The sequence below is a fragment of the Phaenicophaeus curvirostris genome, chromosome 6, assembly GCF_032191515.1.
Source record: "Phaenicophaeus curvirostris isolate KB17595 chromosome 6, BPBGC_Pcur_1.0, whole genome shotgun sequence".
In the NCBI taxonomy this organism is placed as follows: domain Eukaryota; kingdom Metazoa; phylum Chordata; class Aves; order Cuculiformes; family Cuculidae; genus Phaenicophaeus; species Phaenicophaeus curvirostris.
This window is the reverse complement of record NC_091397.1, coordinates 3,478,970-3,504,772: the sequence shown is the minus strand read 5'-3', so window position 1 is coordinate 3,504,772 and position 25,803 is coordinate 3,478,970. Positions and strand designations below refer to the sequence as shown.

Below are 25,803 nucleotides of genomic sequence, written 5' to 3'. Positions count from 1 at the left end.
TAATGAAGTTTAAACGAGGAGTCTGTTTATTCATCACCATCTGTTTATTGTGCAGTAAGATAAGAAATAATTAATAGTTCCTTGCTTGCAAAAGTTCAAGTGAATTCTCACCTTCCAGTTGCATAAGACCTCCTGGGATAGATGATGTGTCAGTTGGATTTGCATGACAGCCTGGTTATCAGCAGCTCTCCAGACGCTCCATTGCCACAGGAGTGTGGAGAATGGGGGTGAATGGACCGCCCACCCAAAACTGGGAAAGTGCTGTGCTTTCTGGCTCCATTAGGGTTGTGGTACCTCTCTAAAACTTGCTAGGTGCTCATGTGTGGGTTCATTACACCTTCACATAGATGAGGATGGACATTTTTGTGAACAAAGGCCACTGGTTTAAACTCATTAGCAAAGGGAGCATTCAGATGAGCCACTGAACTGGTGGAGTTTGCTAGCTTTCACGGGAAATATATATCTTGGTAGACATCTAAAGCAGGGCTCTGGGTAATAATATAAGGTGATGCTGGTATAGCCAGAGGAGAGACCTGTCTCCAGGCCGAGAAGATCTACAGAGACATCTTCCTTGCAGGGGAAGCGGGCAGGCTTGCCCGCTTGGTTTAGACCACTCAAAGACTAAAGTCAAGTATAGTCAGACCCTTGGACAGGGGTTGGCTCCTTTGAGCCCTTAGCCACACATCAAAGTTCTTAACAGATGTCTTTGGCTAATCAGTGTGGCTTCTGGTTGTCATTTCAGAATTGTGTAGGGCTTTCCTAAGTCTTGTACTATATCCACCAGCCCTTTCAGAAATCTCACATAACCTGGGACATCAGGAATGGCACTAAATGACTGCTGCTGGTCAGCTAAATCCAGCCCTGAGGATCAAGTTGACATATGCAATGAAGCCTGGAGAAGAATTTAATTCAGTTTAAAATAATACATACTGTTGATCTTAATGATCTCTTTAAAGGCAAAGGGATCCGCAAGATAACTTTCCACGTTATCCTTCATTTACTGTACTTTATTACTCTGGTCTAGGTGATAGAAATGTTGTCTTGGCTTCAGTCTTGCTGTGAAACAAGAGCAGCATCAAGCAAATTCCACATGTGACATCAATCCTCCCCATTCCTGGTCAACATGTCCTCTAAAACAGTAGAAAATTCAATCATGTGACATCAAGACCTTAAGCCCTAGACTCTCGTTTATCTCTCTTTAAAGATCAGTACCAGAGTCAAGGTGCCTTTTATTTAAGAGAAGTTTATCTTCCCTTTATTGGAGAGTGGCCATGGTACTCAGTTGGGACAGGACACTGCATGGTACCTCCAAAAGGTCTTCCTTCATTAACATTTTCTCCATCTGCTCTGGGACTCTTCCCAGCCACCAACACTTCATGCTGCAGGCTCTTAGAGGTGGAGCGTGCTCTCTGGAAATTCAAAAGAGAGAAAAGTCTGTCCTGTAGTTTTCAGACGATGACCTTTCCTCAACCACACTAGGAAAGCTGGTTTTGGAAACATGAAAAGAAAGCATGTGTTGCGATGGTGGTAAAGCCAGCTTCAACCCTTATGTGTGAGCAGCTTCCAGAGTGTTATGCTGGCTGCTCCAATCCTGTCTGAGGCTGATGGCCATTTTTCCAAGCCGTGAGTCTTATTCTGAGGAAATAACACCCAAAGATGTTTTTCCTACACAGCTGTTATCCAGCTGTTCATCCTTTCTTGGTAACCCACTGTTCAAGGAGGGCACATCTCTCCACTGACAACTTCTGATTCCTGGGTGAATAGTGGTACCTTCTCAGTTCTTTGTTTTTGTCTGAATGTACCCTGTCACCTGAAGTCCAGACACCTATCAGTGACAGGGTGAAATTCAAACAGATCTACACAGCACCTCATCCTTCTTCTCTCTGATTTTTGCCTTTACCTCACATTTCTACAGAAACAATCACAAGATAAGACATTACAACATTTTTTTTCTGCCTTAATATACTATAGAGATGGAAGCTTTTCTTCTGTTTTGCCTGTTGCTGATATGTCCTGGCTGCAATCTTTCTAACAAACAGCAGTGTTTATTTGACTTGGGAACTGCTGTCTTGTAGCCTGTCGGGATTAACGGGCATTTAGTGAACATGTCTTGTACGGAAAAAGGCTTTTTAGTTTGGAAGCTATGTAACATTTTTAAATGCCATCAGACATTTTGGTTACCTTTTATTTTTGTTACCATGGGATAATGCATTATTGCACACAGCCTTAGTTATGCAAAGGTTACAAAAATAAGGGAAAAATGCCATTCCTACAGACCAATGGAAAGCAAATGCAAAGCATTGTCTCTGGATAATTGCTCAGACAAAATTCATCTACACAGGGCTTTTGTTTCTGATAACAGCTTGTATTTGCCCCCCTCTCATCCAGTCAAATTTCTGGTTAAGAAATCTCTGCTTCCTCAACTTTTTTATCTTTCTTTTCCTGCTGACTATATCAGAGCGCTTACATGATGTTATCCGCCCTTTTTACATGGGGTCAATGCATTGGAAAACATTGCATATGCCATCAGTTATGAACTCCTGTCACAACATATTGCTGAGATACGAAACCTGCTGCAGCTAGAGATTTTTCCATTGATTTTGCTATCCATTTGGCTCCTGTAATCTAGGTGCTTTTATTTCTTGATATCCAAACCTGTTAATGTGGAAGAGCAGCTTCACATCCACCAGCCCTAGGTAAGGTTTCTGTTGCGGAAAGAATTTAAGTTCTTGGTGCCTCTCAAATTTAGCTTTTCTTTTGTTTTGCCTTCTAACCATTGAATATGCCGCCATGTGAAGCCAAAGTTTTCTGGTCCCTCTTGTCCCTTCCTACAGAGCCAAGGTGCAGTGTTCCTGATTTTGCAGATGCCTTTCTATGTTTATGGATGAGAAGCACATTTCCAGCACTAACTCCAGCACATCTAGTAAGCAAGAGCAAGATCATGAAGATTTTATGTGGCACACTCTGCCTTTGTGCAAGGACTGCAATATATTTCTAGTAGCAAGACTAGGTAGCCTGTGGCTTACGGTTTGTAGAGGAAACTTCCATTTTACCTTTCTTTTTTTCAGTGAGGTGTCATATCTTAGCCCAATATTTGCTGTGAAGGAGAGCAGCATTGACTGAAAATCTCCTCCATCACAAAGCACATCATTTGGTCTTCAAGGTACTGGATGATCCTTTAAAGTAGTAACAGGGTAAAATTCCTCTTAATCATGCCATAATTGCTGCAAGGAGACCTCTCACAGCTTATTCCAGCCTGGTAAGCTGTGAGCACGTCGCCAGGGGGCTGTTACTTGCCTGCTTGCCTTCAACAAGCAAGTCAAACTCAGTAGGTCAGCGGGAGGGTTTGCACCTCATTAAAGCGGTCAGGTCTCCTGAGCTCTCCTCTTGATGTTACTATTCAAGTTGCCGTATACATTTAAGAATGTCTAGGTATTTGTGCAGATTGGACTGAACACTGGAAAATTGAGGAAAAGTCTCCAGACTCTCACAGTGCTTGAACCAGCACTGAGAGCTGCTGCACTCATGTCTTGTCCTTGCTCAGCCTGTTTTATTAGGAAGACCCACAAAATCTCTAATGCTTTCCTCCTTGCAACACCTCTGTCTCCTTCTGGTAGGCAAGACAGAAAGGTATGGAAGAGCTACAGCATGAGTGAGTCCCATTTTACATCTTAGATTATCAGAGTGACCACTTTTGCCTCCTCAACAGTTAAAAAAATACTGTTAGAGGTTGAGCCTAGTCATCTTCACTATGAATTGCTGTCTGGAGGTGCCAACATGGGAAACACCATAGAGGAAGAGTAGGTACCTAAATTTAAAGTCTGCTTCTCTATGAATCCAGTTCTTTTCAACTTCTGGAAGAAGAGGAGAATTTGAGCAAGAAGGGGAGAAGCCACTAAAGCATGCTTTGTGTTCAGAGCACTAGAGATATATCTCTTGTTTAGATTCTGGTGAGGAGATAAGTAATGTTTTTGGCAACTCACTTCGTAAATCTTTGTCTTAGCTCTTGGATCTTTAGTTTCAGTTTACATGTTGTGGAATTAGGCAGAAGGGCTCAGCTCACAAATTTGATTTATAACAAGAGTGATGAAAAAAGTGTTTATTTAGTTTGTTGCTTAAAGAAAGCATAGAAGATTATACTTGTTTTTAAACTTATTGCCTAGTGTTGATGATGGAAAAACTCATAGGATTTTCCTGCTTAAAAATAATCCTCCAGAAACAGTCCCTGGTGATTTCTTTCACACTGTTTAGAATGACTTAGTCTGGGGGCTTAAGGTGAAGTTTCCTTCAAATGTCTTTGAGTCAAGTTTCTGCAAACATTTTGGGAGAAATATATCTTTTGAGATTTCCTGTTGAGTGCTTGGACAGCTTTTACTGGAAACCACTGCAGAAATGCAAACCAGCTTTTATAACGAGTAACAACACTCTTGTTACTTTCAAGCTTGAATGCAGAGTGGGAAAAATTAAATCACTATTTCTGTCTTGCCACAGCTATTCATAGAATCATAGAACAACCAGGTTGGAAGAGACCCACCGGGTCATCGAGTCCAACCATTCTTATCAATCACTAAACCATGCACCTTAGCACCTCGTCCACCCGTGCCTTAAACACCTCCAGGGAAGGTGAATCAACCACGTCCCTGGGCAGCCTGTTCCAGTGCCCAATGACCCTTTCTGTGAAGAATTTTTTCCTAATGTCCAGCCTAAACCTCCCCTGGTGGAGCTTGAGGCCATTCCCTCTTGTCCTGTCCCCTGTCACTTGGGAGAAGAGGCCAGCTCCCTCCTCTCTACAACCTCCTTTCAGGTAGTTGTAGAGAGCAATGAGGTCTCCCCTCAGCTTCCTCTTCTCCAGGCTAAACAACCCCAGCTCTCTCAGCTCTCCCCAGCAAAGTCCAAGGTAAACTATAAATATTGAGACAAAGTCCAAGGTAAACTATTTTTACTTACCCTCAGTCTGGGAATCCTTTCAGTCTTCTGTGATTGCTCAGGTCTATTTGCTGCTGAGGGACTGCAAATGCCTGACTGAGGGATGAATAAAGGATCATCAGTGCATCACAGAGAGCACATCAGTGGTGGGAAGGAAATGCTACAGTGTCAGGGTTTTGCATGCCCTGGCAGGACTGTGGTTTTCCTTCAGCTAAATGGTTTCTCTGTCACATCCTGCCTACAGTGCTGGGGTGATAGCAAGCAGCATGACAAGCAAAAAATAGCCAAATTAAATGCAAAGCCATGGAAAGTTGAAAGTAGAGCTCTGTGGGGATGGGTTTGCTTCAGAGCAGACTGTCAGTGCTGGTAAAAATAAAAACGTGATGAGGTGGACCTAGGGGGGGAGAGATGCCTGCAGGATGAGTGTATGAGTGAGGCTGGGGTGGCGAGCAGGAGGGCACAGCAATGAATATGGGAAGAAGAGAGTTGAATTTTGCAGGAAAGGGTGGTGGGATTCGTTTACTGAAACCCTGGAGCCAAGCTAGCCCTGGTCAAACCCAATCTGTCACAGAAAAATAAGGTAAAAACCTATTCTGCAAGTCCAGGGCAAGTCAGGATGTGGTAAAATTAAAACCACAAAAGACACAAGAGAGAAATGATAGGGAACTGCTTCCACGCTAGAAGCAGCTAAATAGGCTGGGACATTTCAGCTTGAAAAAGAGACGCCCGAGGAAGGATATGAAAGAGGATTTTATGTTTTTTCTCCTCAGGGAAAGGGATATTGTGGTTAGGTTATGAATATTTCTGTCTTTGTAAAAGAACTAGGCAATTCCTAGTGAAACCAGCAATAAGCAGGTTCCAAGTGAATTCAGAAAAGACAATATTTTTACTTTCATTGGACACTTAAACTTGGCAACTCCTTGGCCAAGGAGGTTCTGGCTTGTAAAATTTCTGTGCTTTCAGAAGCAAAATTTAGTTGCATTTAATTTAAAAGATCTGTGAAAGAAAACTAAGGGGTTTTTTTTAATTACATATAACTTTTAAGATTTAAATAGAATATTATCCCTGATACAGGAAGTTAGTGCTCGTAAGAGTCTAGGGCAGTAGTAGTAACCCAAGGCTCGTGATGGGTTTTCCCAGCCTCTACTCTAGCCAAAACCAAGCTGCCTGTCTGGAACCAAGTTAGTAGATTCTTGCAGAAACTGTCTTTTGGGATCTGTTTCCTTCAGTTGGGCAAAAGCTTAGTGCTCAACTGGGACACGAATCAACTTTCAGTGGAAATTGGCTGTAATGAGACCAAACCAGGCAAACCACAAGTAAGCACTTAAGCTGCACTTCTACATGAGCTTGGCAGTGGAAGAATAAAGGTCAACCAATAGCTATTTGCTCTCCTAACCCCCAGAGAAGTTGGAAACTACCTGCTGATATCAAATTGGAATGAAAATGAGTTTCCATTGCACGCATACCAACCAGTGATGGTACCCAGTGATATCTCAGCTTAACTTCATCAAGCTGCAACTTTGCCTGTTATGTATCTGTAGGTGGTGAGAGGCAGGCAAAGATCCCAAGGTCTTTGCTATCTTTGCTAATGGATATCTTTTCTATCTGAACACGGATTCAGAGAGCAGAAGTCTTGCGTTTGAATGCCCTTCAGAAGAGACCAGGAGCAACTCTTTTCATTAGGGAGAATTTGGTGTGAATGAGAGATGTGCTGAAAGGTTTATTTTCTGAACTGGGAGTTCATGTAGGTTACGAGAGTGCCTGGCACCAGCCTACTGCCATTCATTTCTTTCCTCAGCCAAACCTAGTCACATCTCAGAGCCATGCCGAAGCTCTGGAAGTTATGTTTATTCATAAAAGAAAGTTACTCTCTGCTGCTTCCTAGATAAGCTTTAACCATGTATTTGCTGTAAGTGTAGATATTACTCAAATAAATGTTTTTTATGCTCTAGTCTGCTGATTTTGCAAACTACCTGTGCCTCATGACAATTGACCGGTTTTCTGTTTATTATTCTTTTAAAGGGAGGGGAAATGAGGGCCTGAGCTTCGATTCACATTTAGTAGAGGCAGTGGAAAAGGTTACCACCTTCTGCAGAAGGTGAATTAGGTTTCCTAATTCATTGCAGCCAGGACTATGTCAGTGGTCCTCAGTTACTTCAAAGTCAGAACCTTTTGGGGGATGGGTCTCCAAAGACTATCTGAGGCTGATGTAGCCCTTGGCTTGCACTTGGGACATTTGGCTTGCCAAGAGTGGGACTGAGCTGCTGGATGTAAAGATCTGAGGTCCAGCATGTGGCCAACAGCCTCCAAGCCCATTCTTTGAGCAAGACTTCAGGAGCTCCCTTCAAGAGGGAGAGAGGTGGCTGCTAGTAATTACACTAATTGTGTGACTTATAGTGCAATGATGAACGGTTTAATCTGCTTATCTGAATGAAGGTTAAAAGGCAGCTTCATTAGAGTTGTTAAGGATTTGTCTCTGCAGCCCTCCAGAAGAATATATTTGGCTCCAGAGAGCACTTCGCAGTCTACCAGGCAACAGCAGGATGAGGCTGAGAGTCTGGAAGTCACGGTCAAAGTAATTGAAAAGGAAGACTGTCTTTTATATATCTATATATTTATAATGACAAGAGTGTACCTGATTACATAGGGGTGTAGCAAATGCTGCTGTCTTGAAAAAGTCACATGCTTATTTTTACACTGCTTCTCCAGACTCATTTGTGATCCTTTCCAAAGCAAAGCACAGCCCTCAGCAGTGTGTATCTCTTGGCTTTCAGTAACAAGCAAATGAGCAGAGCGGTTCTTTTTATTGAAATAGAATTAAAGGGTAGGTGTATTTATGGCTTACTTGCACCCGCTGCCTTGGGTAAGGATTGATAAATACCTTTGCAGATCCTGTGTGCAAGGGAGAAGACAACACCTAATTAATTAACAGAGAAGCACTTGGCAATCACCAAATGTGATTTGATCAGGCAAAACAAATTGTCATCCTGATTACGTTCATGAAGGCCAAGTGATGCCACAGGGAAGAGAGGGATTTCCTTTTCCCAAGGCACATTGCAGCTGTTTCTCCTGCCGACTAGTTTTCTTAAGTATTGATCTGTCGTGCTGACATGACTGAATATTGCCTGCCAACACCCTGATGCTAGCGGTTTGCTAGGGTAAAGTCTATCTGTTTTGGAGAAAGAAAACCATTTTCTGGAAGGCTTTTTTAAGGTTGTCTGTGCCCTGGCTTGGATGGACAGGCACAAACTGTGGCCTGATGTTGTAATGGGATGACAACAGGATGAGCGGCAAGCATTTGGCTGCAAATGCAAAGCATCTTACGGGTGTCTTTCTTTGCATTGTTCTAATTCATTAAACTTGAGCGTGCCCTCTTCTAGTCATAGGAGACAAGAGGACACCTCCAAAAAATGATTCATTTTTCAACTTTAGATAACCACCCAACAGTGATGTGAACTGCCAGCCAGAGCTCTGGTTTCAATTGGCTTCTTTAGGTTTACACTTCTGACTTTTAGATGCATGAAATTTAAAGGATACAAATCCCATTTTTAAAACCGGGACCCTTCCAAGGCAGCTGCACAAATATTTTCAGCACATCTGCAGGGGCAAGAAGGAAAGAATGGTGTTGGAAGAACTAATAGGCATGTATGAGGTCTTTATAAAGGCAATAATTTTAAAGATCTTTGTCTGTCTTGCAAGGCCAGTCTTGTGTGTCTTCGCTTTATTTTAATCAAAGAACTTTTCTTACAGAAGTGAACACCTAAAAGCTTTTTTCATGTGTCACAGGTGGTTGTGAGAAAATGCTAAAACCGAAAAAGATGCAAATCACAAAAATTCTCAAAGTGCATAATTCAAGACATTTAAAAAGCCATCTGATACTATCACCTTCTATTTTATTTTGCATTATAACCTGTCCTGAGGTAATGGGTGCACTATAATTTAATAAGATTGATGGAGGAAAAGATCGTAGTACATGAAAGATCATGTCATGAAATCATCTATTTTCCATGGGCAGAATAACTTATATCGTAATACATTTGGAGCTGCTGGCTGTTTGGTGACAGAGAAGTCTGAAGCTGTGGAAACTGAGCTTTGTACATGGTATTAGAAACAGGAAAACTGAATTTTAATGAACACTACAGAAAAGTATGCACGAAGAAGATGCCGTCAGTTATTTCATTTTTCAGGCTCACCTCAGGATTTTATTTGAAAAGTTCTGTTAGCTTATGAAAGAAAGAAGGAAGGAAGGAAAAATCCGTAAAGTAACTTTGAAAGAGAGCTGAGGGTTCTTTTTCAGCTTCAAAGCATTTTTGTGTGCTCTCTTTATTGATCTCAGACAGCATGCTGCCTCAGTCTGAACAGACTGATGATGACACCAGTGGTTTTCTTAGCTCATGTAGTAAAAGGTGATTTAAAGGAGGAATTTTAGATCGGTATGTAATTACCAAGAAATGCAGCTTGACAGTGGTTTTCACAGTTCCCTTTGCTTGCACGCGAGAGGTATTTTCATAAAGCTGTCTTCTTCATATTCTAGTTTCTCTTGTTAGGCTGTTGCCCTTAACAGCAACACGTTAGTCACATTTGGGGAAGTGTTGCAATCTAATGGGGCATGACAAATAACTGAGAGCAGAGGTGCTATAAAAAAGTGAAGTCTGTTGACAACCCATCTTTCTAACCCAGGCAGCAATTTAGATGCCTGTCTGTTGGAAATGTAAAGGGGAAAAAGAACTGTTTTCAAGATTCTAATAAGAACTCCATAATGTAACATATTGAGACAAATCCATGCCTGATTACATTTTTTAATTCAGGCCTGCCATCTCCTATTGGCTTCAGTGCTAATGTTACATTAATTAGCAGCACAGCATGTGTGTGTTGTCATTAATGTCTTCTGAGAAAGCAGAAATAAAAGAGCAAAACCAGAGCATATTATAACTCTGTAGGAAAGATGTGCATTTTTTTTTCTCAGAGGAAATTTTTATTCTATCCTGAAAATGTTCAGAAATGTTTAATTTTAACAAAATCCTGTTTTCTCTCTGAAGTTTAGCTCTGTTGGTTATACCTTCATTCCTAGCTTGGATAGCTAGTAATGTACCACCTTGCACCACTCTTCCATAGAGAGCATCTCCTGGTGATGGCACTGTCCCTCCTCTGCCTCCAGGGTTGTTTTGTACCTTCTCCCTTTTTAAGGAGGAAAAAACTGCTCCTGGGCAAGGAGTTTGGCTTCTGATCCCTCGTTGTCAGTGTCCCTTTCCTGCTGAGTACAACCCCTGCACAATCATCTCATTTCAAGTTGAGAGAAGCTTAGGAGAAGCAGAGAAGGAAGAGGAGCATGTCTCCCATGTTCGGACCAAGTATTTTATTGCAATAAGGAGAGATAAAGGCAAGGAAGACAGAGATTTAATTAGGCATTTTTACCTTTTTCATCTTAAAAAAGGGGGCTGTTGTCTATTAACTCTGATTTGCCCAGTTCTTGCACCAGTCTGCTGTTCTTTCTGTACGGGTTTCTGAAAAATTACAAATGCCACCAGTGCTGAATTTCAGGGACTGGGGCAGCTGAAAGGTGCATGTTTAAAGAAAATATGTGCCTGCACCGAGGTGATAGACTTCATAGACGTTTGTACAGCCACTCTGCTATGTCCTGGTTCCCCTACTCTATCAATCAGATACCACTCGTGTTTGTTCTACCATCTGTTTTTCTCTTTTCCTCAGGTTGCAGAAGGCAATGGGACAACATCACATGCTGGCCTGAAGCAGAGGTGGGAGAAGTTGTGGTACGGCCATGCCCAAAGTACTTAAGATTCCTCACCACTTTTCTCGGTAAGCAAGACCAAACAGCCTATCTCAGTGGTAGATGGTTTTATGGCTTCACTGCCTGTGGGGTTTCACATCATATCACAAGGGAAGCTTCTTGCTATCATCAGAGGGAGAAACAAGCTACTTGCACAAGGTAAAGGAGGTTTCCAAGCCATATATGAATGCCCAAACCATTACAGCGTCCTTCCTATCCTTCTTGCAGCAACACGTACTACTCTGAATGATAGGGATGCAAAAGTGGCTCCTGGTGAGATCCAATAATATGGATCTTGTGCAGTGAAAATTGAATCGACCTGTGTAATAGTATGTTTGTTGTACAAAATGAACAGTTTAGCACTATAATTAATTAAGTCTCTGACATAAAATAAACAAGCTGAAACTGTACATATTAAAGTATTTTTTCTGCTGAAATGATGAATTTGGCTGCAGGCCAAGAAATTAACCTGATAAATAATGGGCAGGAGAGGTTAATGGAGGAAGTAGCTTAACTCACTGTTCAGGGTGTTCTGGGAAGCTTTAATTTATAACTCGGGTCTCAAGGGCTATGCAGCAACAGGAATCTGTCTCCTGGTAGTTTTTTTTATTGTAGTAGCCCTGTAGACCTCCACAGAGAATTAAGCTCTTTTGCACTGGAGATTATGCACCAAGCTGATAACTCTCCACTTTTACAACCTTACAGTCCAAATACTTACGATAGATTATGAATGGAAGTAAGGGTACAATATCACCCCTGTTTAACAGACCAGGACACTACACTGATTGACCAGCACATGTTGATAGCATGAATTGCCCAAGGCCGCACCAAAAGTCTTTGCAGACCCAGGAAGGAAATTCAAAATCCCTGGAGTCCTATCCTAGTGTTATAACCTCCCAGTTTCCAAAACTTCCCAGCAGTTCATCAATACTACGTCAGCACCCAGGGGAAGCAGGCAGAAGCTGCTGTAATATTACATCTTGCAGGACAAGACCCCTGTGCCTTGGTCCAGCCATGTGGAATAATCATCTGCTGTTGACACTTTGTGCCCTTTCTTCTTCTGAGAACAGCATTAGCTCACTGGGTTTCAGAGACCCAGCAGAGTTAGTTAAAGAGGAAGAAAAAAACTCTTGAATTTTTTCTAATATTTCATCCCACCAGAGTGAAGCAATGAGGGAAGTATTATACACAGTCATATACATATGTATGTGTATATGATATATGATTCTATTCTACCTAATATGTATAATATATATGATCATATATGTATCGTTGTATCTATGTTGAACTTAAACTAATGAAAGCAGGATGCCTTTAATTGTCTGCTAGGATAGTCTTATGAAACTCAATAAACTTGCCCATTCAGGGTCATCTGCTGCTCTCTGGGATGTTCTATGACATCTCAGTTGGTCTCCAGCTTCACCTGCACAAAGGTGTGGTTCCTTCGTAGTTCATATACGGCTGAGAGAGCTGGGGTTGTTTAGCCTGGAGAAGAGGAGGCTGAGGGGAGACCTCATTGCTCTCTACAGCTACCTGAAAGGAGGTTGTAGAGAGGAGAGAACTGACCTCTTCTCCCAAGTGACAGGGGACAGGACAAGAGGGAATGGCCTCAAGCTCTGCCGGGGGAGATTTAGGCTGGACGTTAGGAAAAAATTCTTTACAGAAAGGGTCATTGGGCACTGGAACAGGCTGCCCAGGGAGGTGGTTGATTCACCTTCCCTGGAGGTGTTTAAGGCACGGGTGGATGAGGTGCTGAGGGATATGGTTTAGTGTTTGATAGGAATGGTTGGACTCGATGATCCGTTGGGTCTCTTCCAACCTGGTTATTCTGTGATTCTGTGATTCTGTGAAAAAATTCTTCACAGAAAGGGTCATTGGGCACTAGAACAGGCTGCCCAGGGGAGGGGGTTGATTCACCTTCCCTGGAGGTATTTAAGGCATGGGTGGATGAGGTGCTAAGGGACATGGTTTAGTGTTTGATAGGAATGGTTGGACTCGATGATCCGGTGGGTCTCTTCCAACCTGGTTATTCCATGATTCTATATATCAGTAGATGTCTCAAAAGACAAGGCAAGTGAGTGGTTCCTGTTCTGGAAGAAGTCCAGACTCCACCAAAAGCAGTTAGGGCATCACTTGGGCTCTCTGTGCACTTATCTCAGTGTGCCAGGCCAAGGAAGAGCCTCAAACACAAGCCAAACCATGACCCTTCCCTGTATACCCATGTTGTAGCGTGTTTTCTGGTGTTTGTGCAGTTCTGTGAGCAGTAAGCTCAGCAAATGTCATCTAGCCTTGCAGCTGGCAATGTCAGGAGTCTTCTAAGGGGATTTTACAATTCTTTGCATGAATTTCCTCCGGTTAAATGCAGTTTTCTGAATCTCGCTGTCATCCAGGGATTCCAGTCACTGGAGAGCTGGATGGATTGGTCAGCGATAGCTAGGGCATGACTCATTTCATCATAAATAACCCACTTAGAGATCAAGGTGAAAAGCATCATGAAAATACCCATTCCACCTCATTTAACAGGGTGAAACGCAGAGCAACTTGCTTTGTTGGAGAAGGGAAATTTAGCGCTCCTATCTGCAGTTTCTAATGCAGGTGTGTCTGTACAAGATGAGTGTCTATGTGTCTCTCCTTTAACATCAACAGCAGTCTAGTCAATGCAGTCAGCAGACTGCACTTAACTCATGAGATGTCATTTGCTGTACTGGTACATTTTCTATTGACTGTAGTGAAAATGCAGGATTGAAGGCAGGCACCTACATTGTAGGCACTGTGGGCTCCCTTGAGCTTCCTTAACATAAATATCTGGTGCCGTTTGAGATACCCTGGTAGATCTAAGAAATCCGTGATGATGCCTCAACTGGTGCTAAGATACATCTATTTAGGGAACTGATTTTTAACCTGGGCTAGCATTCATATCAACTGATTTTAGAGTTGTAAAACTGTCTCAGAGCTTTTTTTAACCTCAGTGGTGAGAAATAAGCTCTATAGAGGTGCATTTCAGCTGAGTTTTAAACTTCAACTTCAAGGTGAGCTGAATAACATTGATAAACACCACATTCTCTCTATTTACAATCAAATGTCTTACAGTACATGAATCCTACCTTTCCAGACCACATGTGCTAATTTTTCCCTCTCTAAAGAGAGAAACTGATGCTATTTCTGAAGGCAAAACAACAGCTTTGATTTTCTCTGAGCTATACACTTTGTAGACTCATACACAAATGTGGAACGCAGATATGGTCTTAAATAAAGGGAGGGTAAGATTGTTTCCTGTTTTATAGGATTTTTGCAAAATTAATGCCATTAAAGTTTGTGAAGCAGTGCTTCCTTTGCAGTAGTGAGTATCATTGAATAACTTTCAAGTAAATCAGTCATCTGGTTAATGATTATGTCTTACTCTTTGATCCCTGTGTAGGAACATGAAAGCTTATACCAAAGTTGTGAGCAATAGAAAATCTTGTTTATATTTATAGCAGGAAAAGGGTGAAATACTGGGAAAAAAAGAGTTAATGTGATTGTCCTGCCTACTGGAGAACATGCTCTTCCAATTACTAATATCCTATCTCATGGTAAATAAATGATAAAATATCTTGTGGCATTTAGAAACCTTAAAATGCCTAGCATAGCCTTGGTGTCATTTGACATTAAATTTTTATGCCTGTCACATATCCAGAAGATTTCCATTATTTCATGACATTCATCAGTACAATGTGAAGGCAATGGATAAACATATTTTTGGCATCTTCTGTTATTAAGCTGAATTACTTGCTATCCCCTGACCAGAGTGTTCCAGCTTTCTTTTGATACATAAAAGATGACATTTGTAATAGGGATTTATTTCCCACAGTTTCTCCAAAAGCAAATTGTCCATTGTGCACAAGTTAAACAGCAAAAATTATCACTGACAGCTTTTAAGCTTCAACTATGCAATTAGTTGACTTAAGTGGGTGGGGATGGGAATAACCAAGTTCTGGAATCCCACACAACAAGGTGAGAGCCTTTTATATTTGGGGCTTGCCAAACTTCTTTTTTCCTTTACTGCTTTAAATTTACTTCTGCTATCCTTTCTCCTCTCTCATGCATGTGTTTTACTTCTTTTTCCTGCTCCACTTACCTTCCTTGTGCTTAGCAGGCTTATTGACTGCAAGGACTCCAATTCATTATTAATTGTGTTCTATTCCTCTTTTCAAGCCATCTAGAACAGAACTATCCAGATTCTGTCTCTCTGAAGGCTGGTAGTGCTGCTTCCAGCATCACTCAGGCACGGCAGCTTCCTTGTGTGGAGCTAGCACACCAACACGTGCATGCATTTGCAACTCAGAATCCATTATTGTTGTTCAAGTGTATTGAAACAATACCAGTGCTGTTATCAGACATCATTGCAGCTGTATCTTTACTCCCCTACTCCACGAGTTCTTGCTCTCCCCTCATTCTCCAATACATAATGTCTTCATCCCCTTACCTGTTTTGTTTGTCATTTTCACAGTAGACACCAGCCCTTTTCTGGTGCTAGAAACACACAGCCAAACACAAGGAAATACCACTTGTTGGTGTTGATGGATTGCACACCATGTACTTATACTTTTGCTAGACTAGTGGAGAGTACACAACTTCATAGAATCATAGAATCTCTAGGTTGGAAAGGACCCACTGGATCGTCGAGTCCAACCATTCCTATCAATCACTAAACCATATCCCTCAGCACCTCGTCCAGCCGTCTTTTAAACCCCTTCAGGGAAGTCGACTCAACCACCTCCCCTGGGCAGCCTCTGCCAGTGCCCAATGACCCTTTCCATAAAATTTTTTTTCCTGATGTCAATCCTGAACCTTCCCTGGCAGAGCTTGAGGCCATTCCCTCTCGTCCTGTCCCCTGTCACTTGGGAGAAGAGGCCAGCTCCCTCCACTCCACAATCTTCTTTCAGGTAGTTATAGAGAGCAATGAGGTCTCCCCTCAGCCTCCTCTTCTCCAGGCTAAACACCCCCAGCTCTTTCAGCCGTTCCTCATAAGGCCTGTTCTCCAGCCCCCTCACCACCTTCGTTGCTCTTCTCTGGACTCGCTCCAGAGCCTCAACATCCTTCTTGTGGTGAGGGGCCCAGAACTGGACAGGTGTAGCCAAGCTGTGACAGTTCTGTCTGGAACAGGCATTGTCCTCAGTGCATTTTTGTGCGGGCAGAGAGCCATCAGAGAGCCTATCTGGCATTTCCAGCCAGCGCTGATTCTAGCTTTGCCATCCTCCTACTGCATTTAGATATAACCTGCTCTAACAGATTGAAATTTTAAAATTGTATCGCAAGAAGACAGCAGAAATTTCTCAGCAAACTACGACATCCATGCACAAATAAAGAAAAAAAATCAAGTGTCCTGACTACCTCCTTACATTGAAATTTGCCCAATAGATCATAGACTGTGAAAACACCACTTTGATTGCTTGCCTGAAGCATTTATTAAGTTTCCACATGTCCTCTTGAATCATGCCTTGTATCAGTTGGATCTGTGGGCGAGGTTTACTACCTGGAAGGCTCCTGAGATTTGTGAGCCACTGGACTACAGTAGCTTCTCCAAGGCTATTCTTCTTGCAGAGTGCAAGAGAAAGATCACAGAATCACAGAATAACCAGGTTGGAAGAGACCCACCGGATCATCGAGTCCAACCGTTCCTATCAAACACTAACCCATGTCCCTCAGCACCTCGTCCACCCGTGCCTTAAACACCTCCAGGGAAGGTGACTCAACCACCTCCCTGGGCAGCCTGTTCCAGTGCCCAATGACCCTTTCTGTGAAAAGTTTTTTCCTCATGTTCAGCCTAAATCTCCCCTGGCGGAGCTTGAGGCCATTCCCTCTTGTCCTGTCCCCTGTCACTTGGGAGAAGAGGCCAGCTCCCTCCTCTCCACAACCTCCTTTCAGGTAGTTGTAGAGAGCAATGAGGTCTCCCCTCAGCCTCCTCTTCTCCAGGCTAAACACCCCCAGCTCTCTCAGCTGCTCCTCATAAGGCCTGTTCTCCAGCCCCTTCACCAGCTTCATTGCTCTTCTCTGGACTAACTCCAGAGCCTCAGAGCCCTTATATGGGAAGTAAAGACCAACTTTTGAGATAACCTTGTGCTTTAATGAGCTTTAACGTGATTAGATGAATTTAAGGATCCAAGACGTCTCCAGGGCTACTTCTGCATATTATTCTGATGGACCCACTTCGTTTCATATGCAGTGAGCTAAAGGTATGAAGAGGGAAAGAGACCAGACTGTGCCACTCACTGACTTCCAGGAGGGTTAGGGACTCAGTTCTGCACATGTTTGCTGAATATTCAGATCTGATTTGTGCATTATGAGCTATAAAGGCAAACCAAGATTGTAGGTATTAGTCTCATATGAATCTTGAGTTGTCTCAGCAAAATTATATCCCCTCCTTTGAACGTCACAGCTAAGAATGCTGTTCATCTGGCTCAGGACATTTCTTGGCTTCAAGCTGCTGCTCTTTGTCCTGTTCAGCAAGCCCGAATCCTGCATGCTGAGAAGCAAATCCTCCAAGTCACAGCTGACTTTGGATTTCCGTGGAAGTGATGCTTTTACTGGCTATCCGGAGTCGTAGAACAAGCACAAAAGTGTCTGTCCTTATTGTTGACAGCTTTTAGGTGGACTTGCAGTATGTTAGACTGATTTCTGTGGTGCTCATTCAGCAGGTTTCGTGCTGGTCGTCAGGCAAGAACTAGGGTGGGATGGGAGTCATGTAACCAGACTCCTGTGGCTAACGCCAGCTACAAAAAGTTGGCAGTTTTATTGTGTATTACTTCATATTTGTGCAAAGCAACACTAAGTGTTTAATTTTGCACTCTTTGTAAAAAGGAATTTTGAAATTATGGGGATATTTATCATGAAAAATCTGATTCTTCTACATGGCAATTGGGATCTACAAGGTCTAGGCTGTATGAGAAAAATTATTCGATCTGGTCAAGGGATTTATAAACTCCTGAATTTAAACAAGAGCATATGTTAATCAAGTTTGATTTTCTACTGATTTCAACCTTGCTGCTCTCTGTCTGCATCATGCAGGTAGCCAGAGGCAGTAACATTAGCCATATAAAAGCTCGGCATTAAACTTTGCCAGATATATGGGATTTCTCCTGCAGTAAATAGCGAGGCACATCCAATGTGCCCTGGAGGTGTTTCTCTGGGGTTGTTTTCCTCACTGTTCCTGGAGAGAAAGCTGTGGAGTAATTTAGAACAGACACTCAGAACCTCAGCTATCAGTGGACCAAATCTGCTCATCCACAGGTACATAGATAAAATTTTCCAAGGTATCTCCATCACTTCTGTGTTTAATATCATTGAAATTTGTATGCAAACATTGTCTGATATCTAAAGAACTTGGAGACAAATTCTTCTGTGGGTTTTTAAACCTGGAGTAACTCAATTTTATACCAGCATTAGCATTCAGAATCTGACCTGAGGTCATTAAACAAGCCCTTTTCTGCATAAGCAGAACCCCAAGGTTTCCCTGAGATCTAATTATGTTGTTGTGGGTGTTTTAAATTAGAATCCATTGTGAAGATAGTACTTCTTTTGTGCCTTCTATCATTTTGAACTTGCACATTCATGCTCTTCTGTCAGATAGCTTTTTCAACTGAATTTAAAAGTTATCTTTTTCTCTGCAGTACTTTTCAATTCAAAAAATAAAAATCAAGAGCTTTTTGTTGTCTTTTGTCATTCTCTTCGTTTACATTGTGTCCAAAGTTATTTTAAGTACCATTTGATCCTGTGTACATCTCAGCTGTTGTGAACATTTATACACAAAACGTGGCTCATATCATTCCTGGACTCTGACTGATGGCCTTTTGGCAAATTCCATATTATTGACAACAAATGTCTAATTCTGTCATCTCATTATTTTTCCTGACACATCTGTAGAGAGATTTGGAAATTACACCCTCTCTCCATACCTTCAATTTGAAATAGTTTGACTAATCCTTTGTAGCATTATCTAATTTCATTGGGACGGAAGCAATGAAGTCGATTTCATTGGATGTATGACATTTACTGTTAATATTCAGATCCTAATGGTTCAGGCTGAAGTAATACCCAACTATCACTGCTCCCCACCCTTTCTACTTCTAGCACACGTATGCAACTCTACAAAGCTGTGCAGAGCAAAGTGAAGAGCTCCCCTTGAAATACCATTAGGACAAGCCCCTGCAGATAGTGAAGCAAGTGGTTAAATAGAGTACTATGGGTAGCTCCACTGAAGCCACCTACAAGCTTGCAGGTTTCTCATGAGGAGTCTTTCAAACACTTTTGAATCCCTGTTGCCTCAAGGTGAGTCAAGGAGCAGAGTAAAGCCATGTCCTGGGACAGTCAGGTGAAACTTGTAAGTAGGACATGGACTCCAAGGGAGCTGGTCCTGTGCAGCCTTTCTTTTTGGTAAGACTCCTTCCTCTGAACCATAGGCACCTAAAATTAAGAATCTAATCTAAACAACTTATCTAATTTCTACCTCTAGGAAGGACATTTTTCCCTCCCTTTCAGGACATGGATTATCCCATGACATTTCTTAGGAAGGGATGAGGTGACCTTTGGATGTCTGATATAGTCTCTACAGGGAACCTGATGGAATACTTTAATTTAAACTCCTTACATTTCCCTTGCAAACGTTATGTGAGATGAATATAAACCTTTTGCAAAAGAAATTATCTATAATGAATGGATAAAAACAAACAAAGATACAGAATCACATTTATTTCTCCTACTCCAAAAGTTATTCTTGTTTACTTGAAAAGTGTGTTAAGCCCTCTCTCTTGAGCCAGCGTTCTTTTTCTCAATCTTTCTTCTTTATTCTATATTGCTTTTCAAATTGGAATGAAGATGGAATAAAATGAGGAGAGGGATGAGCAGATGGCAGCAGATAAACAGGGGACATTATCACTAACCTCAAGAACCCAAAAGTGAACCAGACCCACTATTTATTTCCTACAATGCTCATTTTAAAGGAAACAAGCAGTCGAGTGCATCTGTTATGGATTTTTGTTCACTGAGTGCCCTCAACCTGTTCAGGTGCTCAGTCCAAATGAGCCTTCATATCACAAAGGCAGAATTGCCAGGAAACCTCCTTATTTATGTGGAATTGTGCCAAGTGTTTGCACAGCCTGCCTTGAAGTCAAAGAAAAGGGGATAAATCAGCCAACGCTCCTGATCCCTGTGACCATCAGGGCCGCCTCCAGCCCTATTTGATGCTTATTTTTCTCGTTTATAATGGACAACAGAAGATCCAAGGCCGAAGACGGTACTGGATGACCCCATTTTCAAAAATCATAGTTGATTTTACGTTCGTATTTAACACTGCACCTTTGGTATTATCCAGCTCCAGCAGTGTGCATGGATGTAAATAAAGAAACAGGTGGCTTTCTGGGTATACAGTGTATTTAAAGCTTGAGTTTGCTTTTCATCTTTGAGATTTGTTTGCAACTGAGGTGTCAGAATGCATGTGCCCCACTTTTTTGAGGGATTGGTGCTGAGAAGGTTTGTGAGCAGTAGCTGAACCTCCCCACCCCAAATCACATATATCCAGTGATATAGTGCTGAGGTTCTTTGGTTGAAATCCTACTACCAGCCCATGGCTTTGGAGTTGCGATTCCTCCAGTTACCCAGAAATGTACTTACCAGAAATGTCTTTTTCTTGTAAATATTTCCTGGTATGCTACAATTTCAATATCAAAAGATCTAATGAGAAATTTGTCCTTGAGTTTGACAGCTCTGCTTTTAGTGTGGGAAAACAAACAGAATTTGCATAAGGTGCCTAATTAAGTGTAACGTGTGATGTTAAGAAGGGGGAGGAATTATCCGTATGTATTAAGGATCACGATCTTCACATTTATAAATGTAATGTACTGGAAGGGGAAAGGAAGAAAATGGAGAATTTCCCGAAATCCAGAGTGCCATAAGCTTCAGAGCACCAGAGTTGTAGCAGTAATAAATGCAGGCTACGTGATGTGAAAAGAACAAATGAAGAAACTGGAGGTAATATCTGCCATGCTGACACCATGTCAAGAGTTGCACTATAGCATGAAATTATGAAATACTGAAAATGTGAAATAGTAAGAAAGACTATAGCAAAATTGTGCGGAAGTTAAAGCAAGTTTGGAAAATATCTTGACATGACTTACCCCACAAGTTTCTCGCAGATCTAAGCACTTCAGGATCCAGTTTACTGCAAGCTATAGCTGTCTGAAAGCCTCAGGTGTTTCCCAATAACCATAGGACAGATCAATAATAAAAATGGAACTCAAGACGTTCCAGTGGGCTCAGGAGCATCTCAAGTAGAGTAAATGAAAAGAACTGCTATTGCTTTATTAGCTTCTGCTTGAAAAAATCAATTTCTGACCATGGAAAATTATGATAGAGAAGCAGGACAGATTGCTACTCAAAGCAGACCTTCCTCTCTCCGCTAGAAGCTATTAGAGGAAAGGGCAAGAGAAGCAAGAGGGAGACAAAAGGAAACACCACGTAGCAATAATTGACCTTATAACTCTTTGTATGAATTTAGGTTCCCATTAAAAGCCAATAAAAAGTTTTCTTCCGCTGAGATCAGAGAGGTAGGAACCTCATCTATGGCACAAACTTTCAGGCATGTTTCTGAGGCTCAAGTGTGTATTTGAAACAGATGAGAGGCAAAAAGAAATTGATAGAGAGAAAAACATTTAAGAGCCAGGCATAGGCAACAGATTGCTTGGAATAGGGTTACCTCTCTGCATTAATTCAGTTCACCAGTTCAGTGTTTAACTCCTACCCAGATCAAACACCTATTATAAAGAAAATGTTCTGGTTTTATCTTGGTTCCATTGACTCCTCACTTCTCTTCTGATACATCATGAATAAATCATGTCACTGCTGTACCGGGCCCTTTACTGTTTGGTGTAACCCAATCTGCAAAGACATTTTGATTTATAGCTCTTCCACATCATTCCCAAATACATTTATAAATCATAGAATCATAAAATCATAGAATAGTTTGGTTTGGGAGAGACCTTAAAGGTCATCTAGTTCCAACACCCCTGCCATGGGCAGGGACACCTCCCACTAGATCAGGCTCCCCAAGGCCCATCCAACCTGGCCTTGAACACCTCCAGGGATGGGGCAGCCACAACTTCCCTGGAAAACCTGTTCCAGTGCCTCGCCACTCTTATTGTGAAGAAATTCCTCCTTATGTCTAGTCTAAATCTGCCCCTCTCCTGTTTATAGCCATTGCCCCTAGTCTTTCTTGTAGGCTCCCTTCAGGTATTGGAAGGTCACTATAACGTCTCCTCGGAGCCAGGCTCCTCTCCAGGCTGAACAACCCCAACTCTCTCAGCCTGGCCTCATCCTTAATTAAATAAGGAAATTTAATTTAAACTTTTGGATATGTTTGTTCCCAGTCCAGAAAGCCTATCCCAATTAATAAATCGTATGTGCAGGATTTTATTGTTGAAAAGTTTCTGCTTTTTTCGCAAGGAACTTTTATGAAAATAAATATTCACTGCAGAGAGTTAGAATCGTATTATTTAGTTACGAGACTCCTGTAGGCAGAGGGAAGAGACTTGGAGTTAGCCCTCTGAGGTGTTTCTGTGAGAAGCAGAGGGACCAAGATGAACGCCAGAAGACCTCATGGAAGGTGCCGCTGAGCAGGTCCATGAGGGATAATGGGAGGTTCAGGTCCAAAGGAGAACAGGGCCACTATCAATGGAGCAATGTGTGAATAAAGGTATGGACAGGCACTGTACAAGTAGCAGGATTAATGCTCTTCCATCTAGAAAAACGTGGATTGATAAGGTGTAAATTAGGGATAAATGTAGTCATGATGTTTTGGGGGAAGTAGGTGAGGAATGATTGTTTCGTGATGTATGAGAGAAATGATGCTAAACCAAATTGTCCATCAGAATGTCTAGAATTATTATGGAGTTATGTTTTCAGGCAGCATAGAAAGAAATAGTTGGGCTGATAGACCTGGAAGGAACAAATGAAAGCCAAAAGTATACAGACCTGTCAGAATTATTAAAAGGGTGTAAGAAAAATTTAGATTATGGGAATAAGATAAACTCAGAATCTAGGTATGTGGAACACTAGCTCATATGCAACCTCCATTTGAGGGAGATGAGGAGATATTTCCTCCATCACCAGGATATGCATGATGCAAAGCCATAAAGTCATTTAGCTGCTTGACCTGCTCTGTTTCCTAGGAGGATTCACTGTTCTTCACCCAGTTGGGGAAAAAAAAGGCACAGGATAAAGATGAAGAAGTCCTCCATGTCTCCTGTTCAGTTATCAGTACTGTCAATTCATTGTTATTTGTCAGTCCAGCTAAAAAAGATGAGAGTGGTATGGGACAGGAAAAAGAGAGGAAAGTGCTTCTCTCCTCAGAAGAAATTGAATCAAAATAATTAGTAAAACCTGAATATCCCAAAACTGGATTAAAAGCAGAAATACTCAGACATTTCCATTATGAGTTTACAGGTGTTGGTGAGGATTTTTTTTTTAATTTCATTGGGATTTTAATGCTAAAAATAAACATGTGAGGGTTTTTAAACAAATCTTGTCTCAGAATTTCCCCAGTCCTCCTTGTTGTCGTTGAGAGCCATGTCCTTCCCTCTGTCTTTGCTAACAGGAGCAGAGTTTCTGAATCACCCTGTGAGAAAAGGTGCTTAGGATAGGTGTGAGCCATGCACCAGATTTTGTACAACCACACGAGCTAATCAGAAGGAAAAATGGGAGACTTCAGATAATTGCTTCTAACCATAATAGATATGCCATCAAACCATGTGGATTAGGAAATTAGGGAGGTCTTTGTGAACTCTAAAGAAGCATTTGCTTAAATCAGGACCAGCTGCTGGGCCAGATGGTGAATTCCTGTCCTACAGCAGATGTGATAATAGAAAGATGCTGAAGTGTATGGAGGAAGAGCAATCTGTCCTCATGCTTGCTGTTCATGGTCATTAATCACTTCAGCACACTGCAAGCACATCTTCCAGGAATACAGGCAGAGGAAGCACGTGAGAAAGAGCTATCTTTTATTGTACCTACATATAGTAAACATACAGCATTTTACATTGACTTGTATGGCCCATCCTGCTTAACTTTGCAGTTGGGTAGCATTTAGTGTGCTGCAGACCAGCTTTTGTTGAGTTCAGGAGTTACCCTGCCAGTCTCACTGGCACCTGACCTGAAGCCAAGCCACTAACAAGTCTGCACTTCTGTGGTCAATATATCTGCAAAGAGGTAAAGCTCGTGTCTCAGACTGGACCAAGAAATGTGGTGATGCGATTAAAGAATGGCAGCCTACTGTGCTACACACGAACCTGTAAGGGACTGTTGCAGTAAAACTTCTTGAATACTGGTTATTCAATCCTGTGGCTTTGCCCCTTGCATTTTAATAGTGTTTTATTCATTGACATACAATAGTGATTTATGCATTAAAGCTGGCAAGGGGCTCTTCATTAGGGAGTGCAGGGATAGGACGAGCGGTAATGATTTTAAGCTGAAAGACTGGAGATTTAAATTACATAATGAGAAGTTTTTACTGTGAGGGTGGTGGGGCACTGGCACAGGTTGGATGGATTCCCCATCCCTGGAGGTGTTCAAGGCCAGGTTGGATGACGCTTTGAGCACCCTGATCCAGTGGAAGGCATCTCTGCCCATGGCACAGGGCAGGTTGGAACTGGATCTTTAGGGTTCCTTCCTGCCTAAACCATTCTATGATTCTATTACAGTCATAAACAGTGATAAAAATGAGACAAAGGTCTAGACTTATATTTACACTTGTAATTCTCTCCTGGAAGCAGTGGCTTTTATTCCACAGCAAACTTCTGGAAAGCTGACTGCTTAGTTTCCTGTCCTGGTTCTCCAGCAGTAGCTATAGTCTCTTTAGCTTGTATGAGACTTACCTGTGCACATTTTATTTGCCATCCTTAGAGAACTTCTTTCCTTCCATTTCTGCACTCCATTTATTTTGCTCTCTTTGCATGTCCATGTCCTGCTGCCTGGCTTATGAGAAGGTCATCACCTTGTTCCCTTTAAAAACCTCACTTTTAAAATCCTCTGTCCTGACGTCTGCAAACAGAGAAGATGGCAGTGAAAGAGCTGTAGTTCTGAGATTCTTCTGATTGTGTCCTGGTGATGTGTTGCTCAGGACTCAGATACACAACTGAGTTATTGCACCTTAGCAATTATTGTGCACCTTCTGAGCCACAATGGCTCCCAACCTGCATGATTTGCACCTTTGGCAGCTGCAGAGATATTTAACTTAATTTGCACTACAATGAAAACAATTTAGTCCGGTTGCCTTAACTCCTTTTTGCCACAAAGAATTGCTGTGGATGAGCTGGAGGTCAACATATCACTGCAACATCAGTAGCAGCACCTCATAAATAATATTCTGTCTTCATGAGACCATGTGCCTGGTGCTTCTGCAGAGGTTATGTACGCCTGAATCATGAACCAGGGATTTTGTTCTGTGCTCCTGGCAGCACCCATAAGAGGACTGTGGTTACACAATTCACAAATGCACTTTCTAATTGCCTTTGTGTTTTCTTACCATGGCCAAACACAAGAAGCTCCAGCTGAACATGAGGAAACGCGGTGAACAGAAGAATTGCAGAAGAATGAAACAGTTGTGGGGAAGTGCACTTAAAAAGAAGAAATAAGAGACATATGAGGAAATTAATCTGAAGCAAGCATTCCTTAGTTCACTGAGAATAAGAAGCAAAGAATCTAAACTACTGTGAAAGCTAAAGGCATTCCCAAACAGAGGGGAGGAGTCTTGAGCAAGGGAAGAGAAACAGAAAAGTTCAGATAATGGGATCCATTGTAATGAAGGAGAAATAACAGAAATTGCATAACACCTAAAAAGAAAGAAGAAAGTACTGAACAGTCATGTCCTTGATTTATTTGCACAAGATCTCTTATGATCCTGATATGAACCCTAGTACAAAGAAATGCAAACAATGACCGTGCAGAAAAAGCCTGGGGAACAGGAACCTACAAAGTGTGCAGAAGTTAACTACTTTTGGAGCAGTCGTTTAAATGAACAAAAGCACTAGAAGTTAAATCTTTTGTAAGGACAAATTACAGGG

The 25,803-nt window shown here is 41.8% G+C and overlaps 1 protein-coding gene and 1 long non-coding RNA gene across 2 annotated transcripts in view; one reads left to right on the top strand and one right to left on the bottom strand.

The window, feature by feature from the left end:
* The window catches only part of VIPR1 (vasoactive intestinal peptide receptor 1), a 109,165-nt gene that overhangs the window by 41,128 nt on the left and 42,234 nt on the right, over positions 1–25,803 (top strand). Inside the window, exon 3 of the mRNA XM_069859189.1 lies at positions 10,636–10,743. Coding sequence (XP_069715290.1) covers positions 10,636–10,743 — 108 coding nt within the window. The remainder of the gene's footprint in view (positions 1–10,635; positions 10,744–25,803) is intronic.
* On the bottom strand, positions 1,084–4,972 carry LOC138721790 (uncharacterized). The gene is made up of 3 exons (XR_011337616.1): positions 4,948–4,972; positions 1,307–1,409; positions 1,084–1,130 (listed from the first exon to the last, which is right to left on the bottom strand). It is a non-coding gene; the product is annotated as an uncharacterized lncRNA (long non-coding RNA).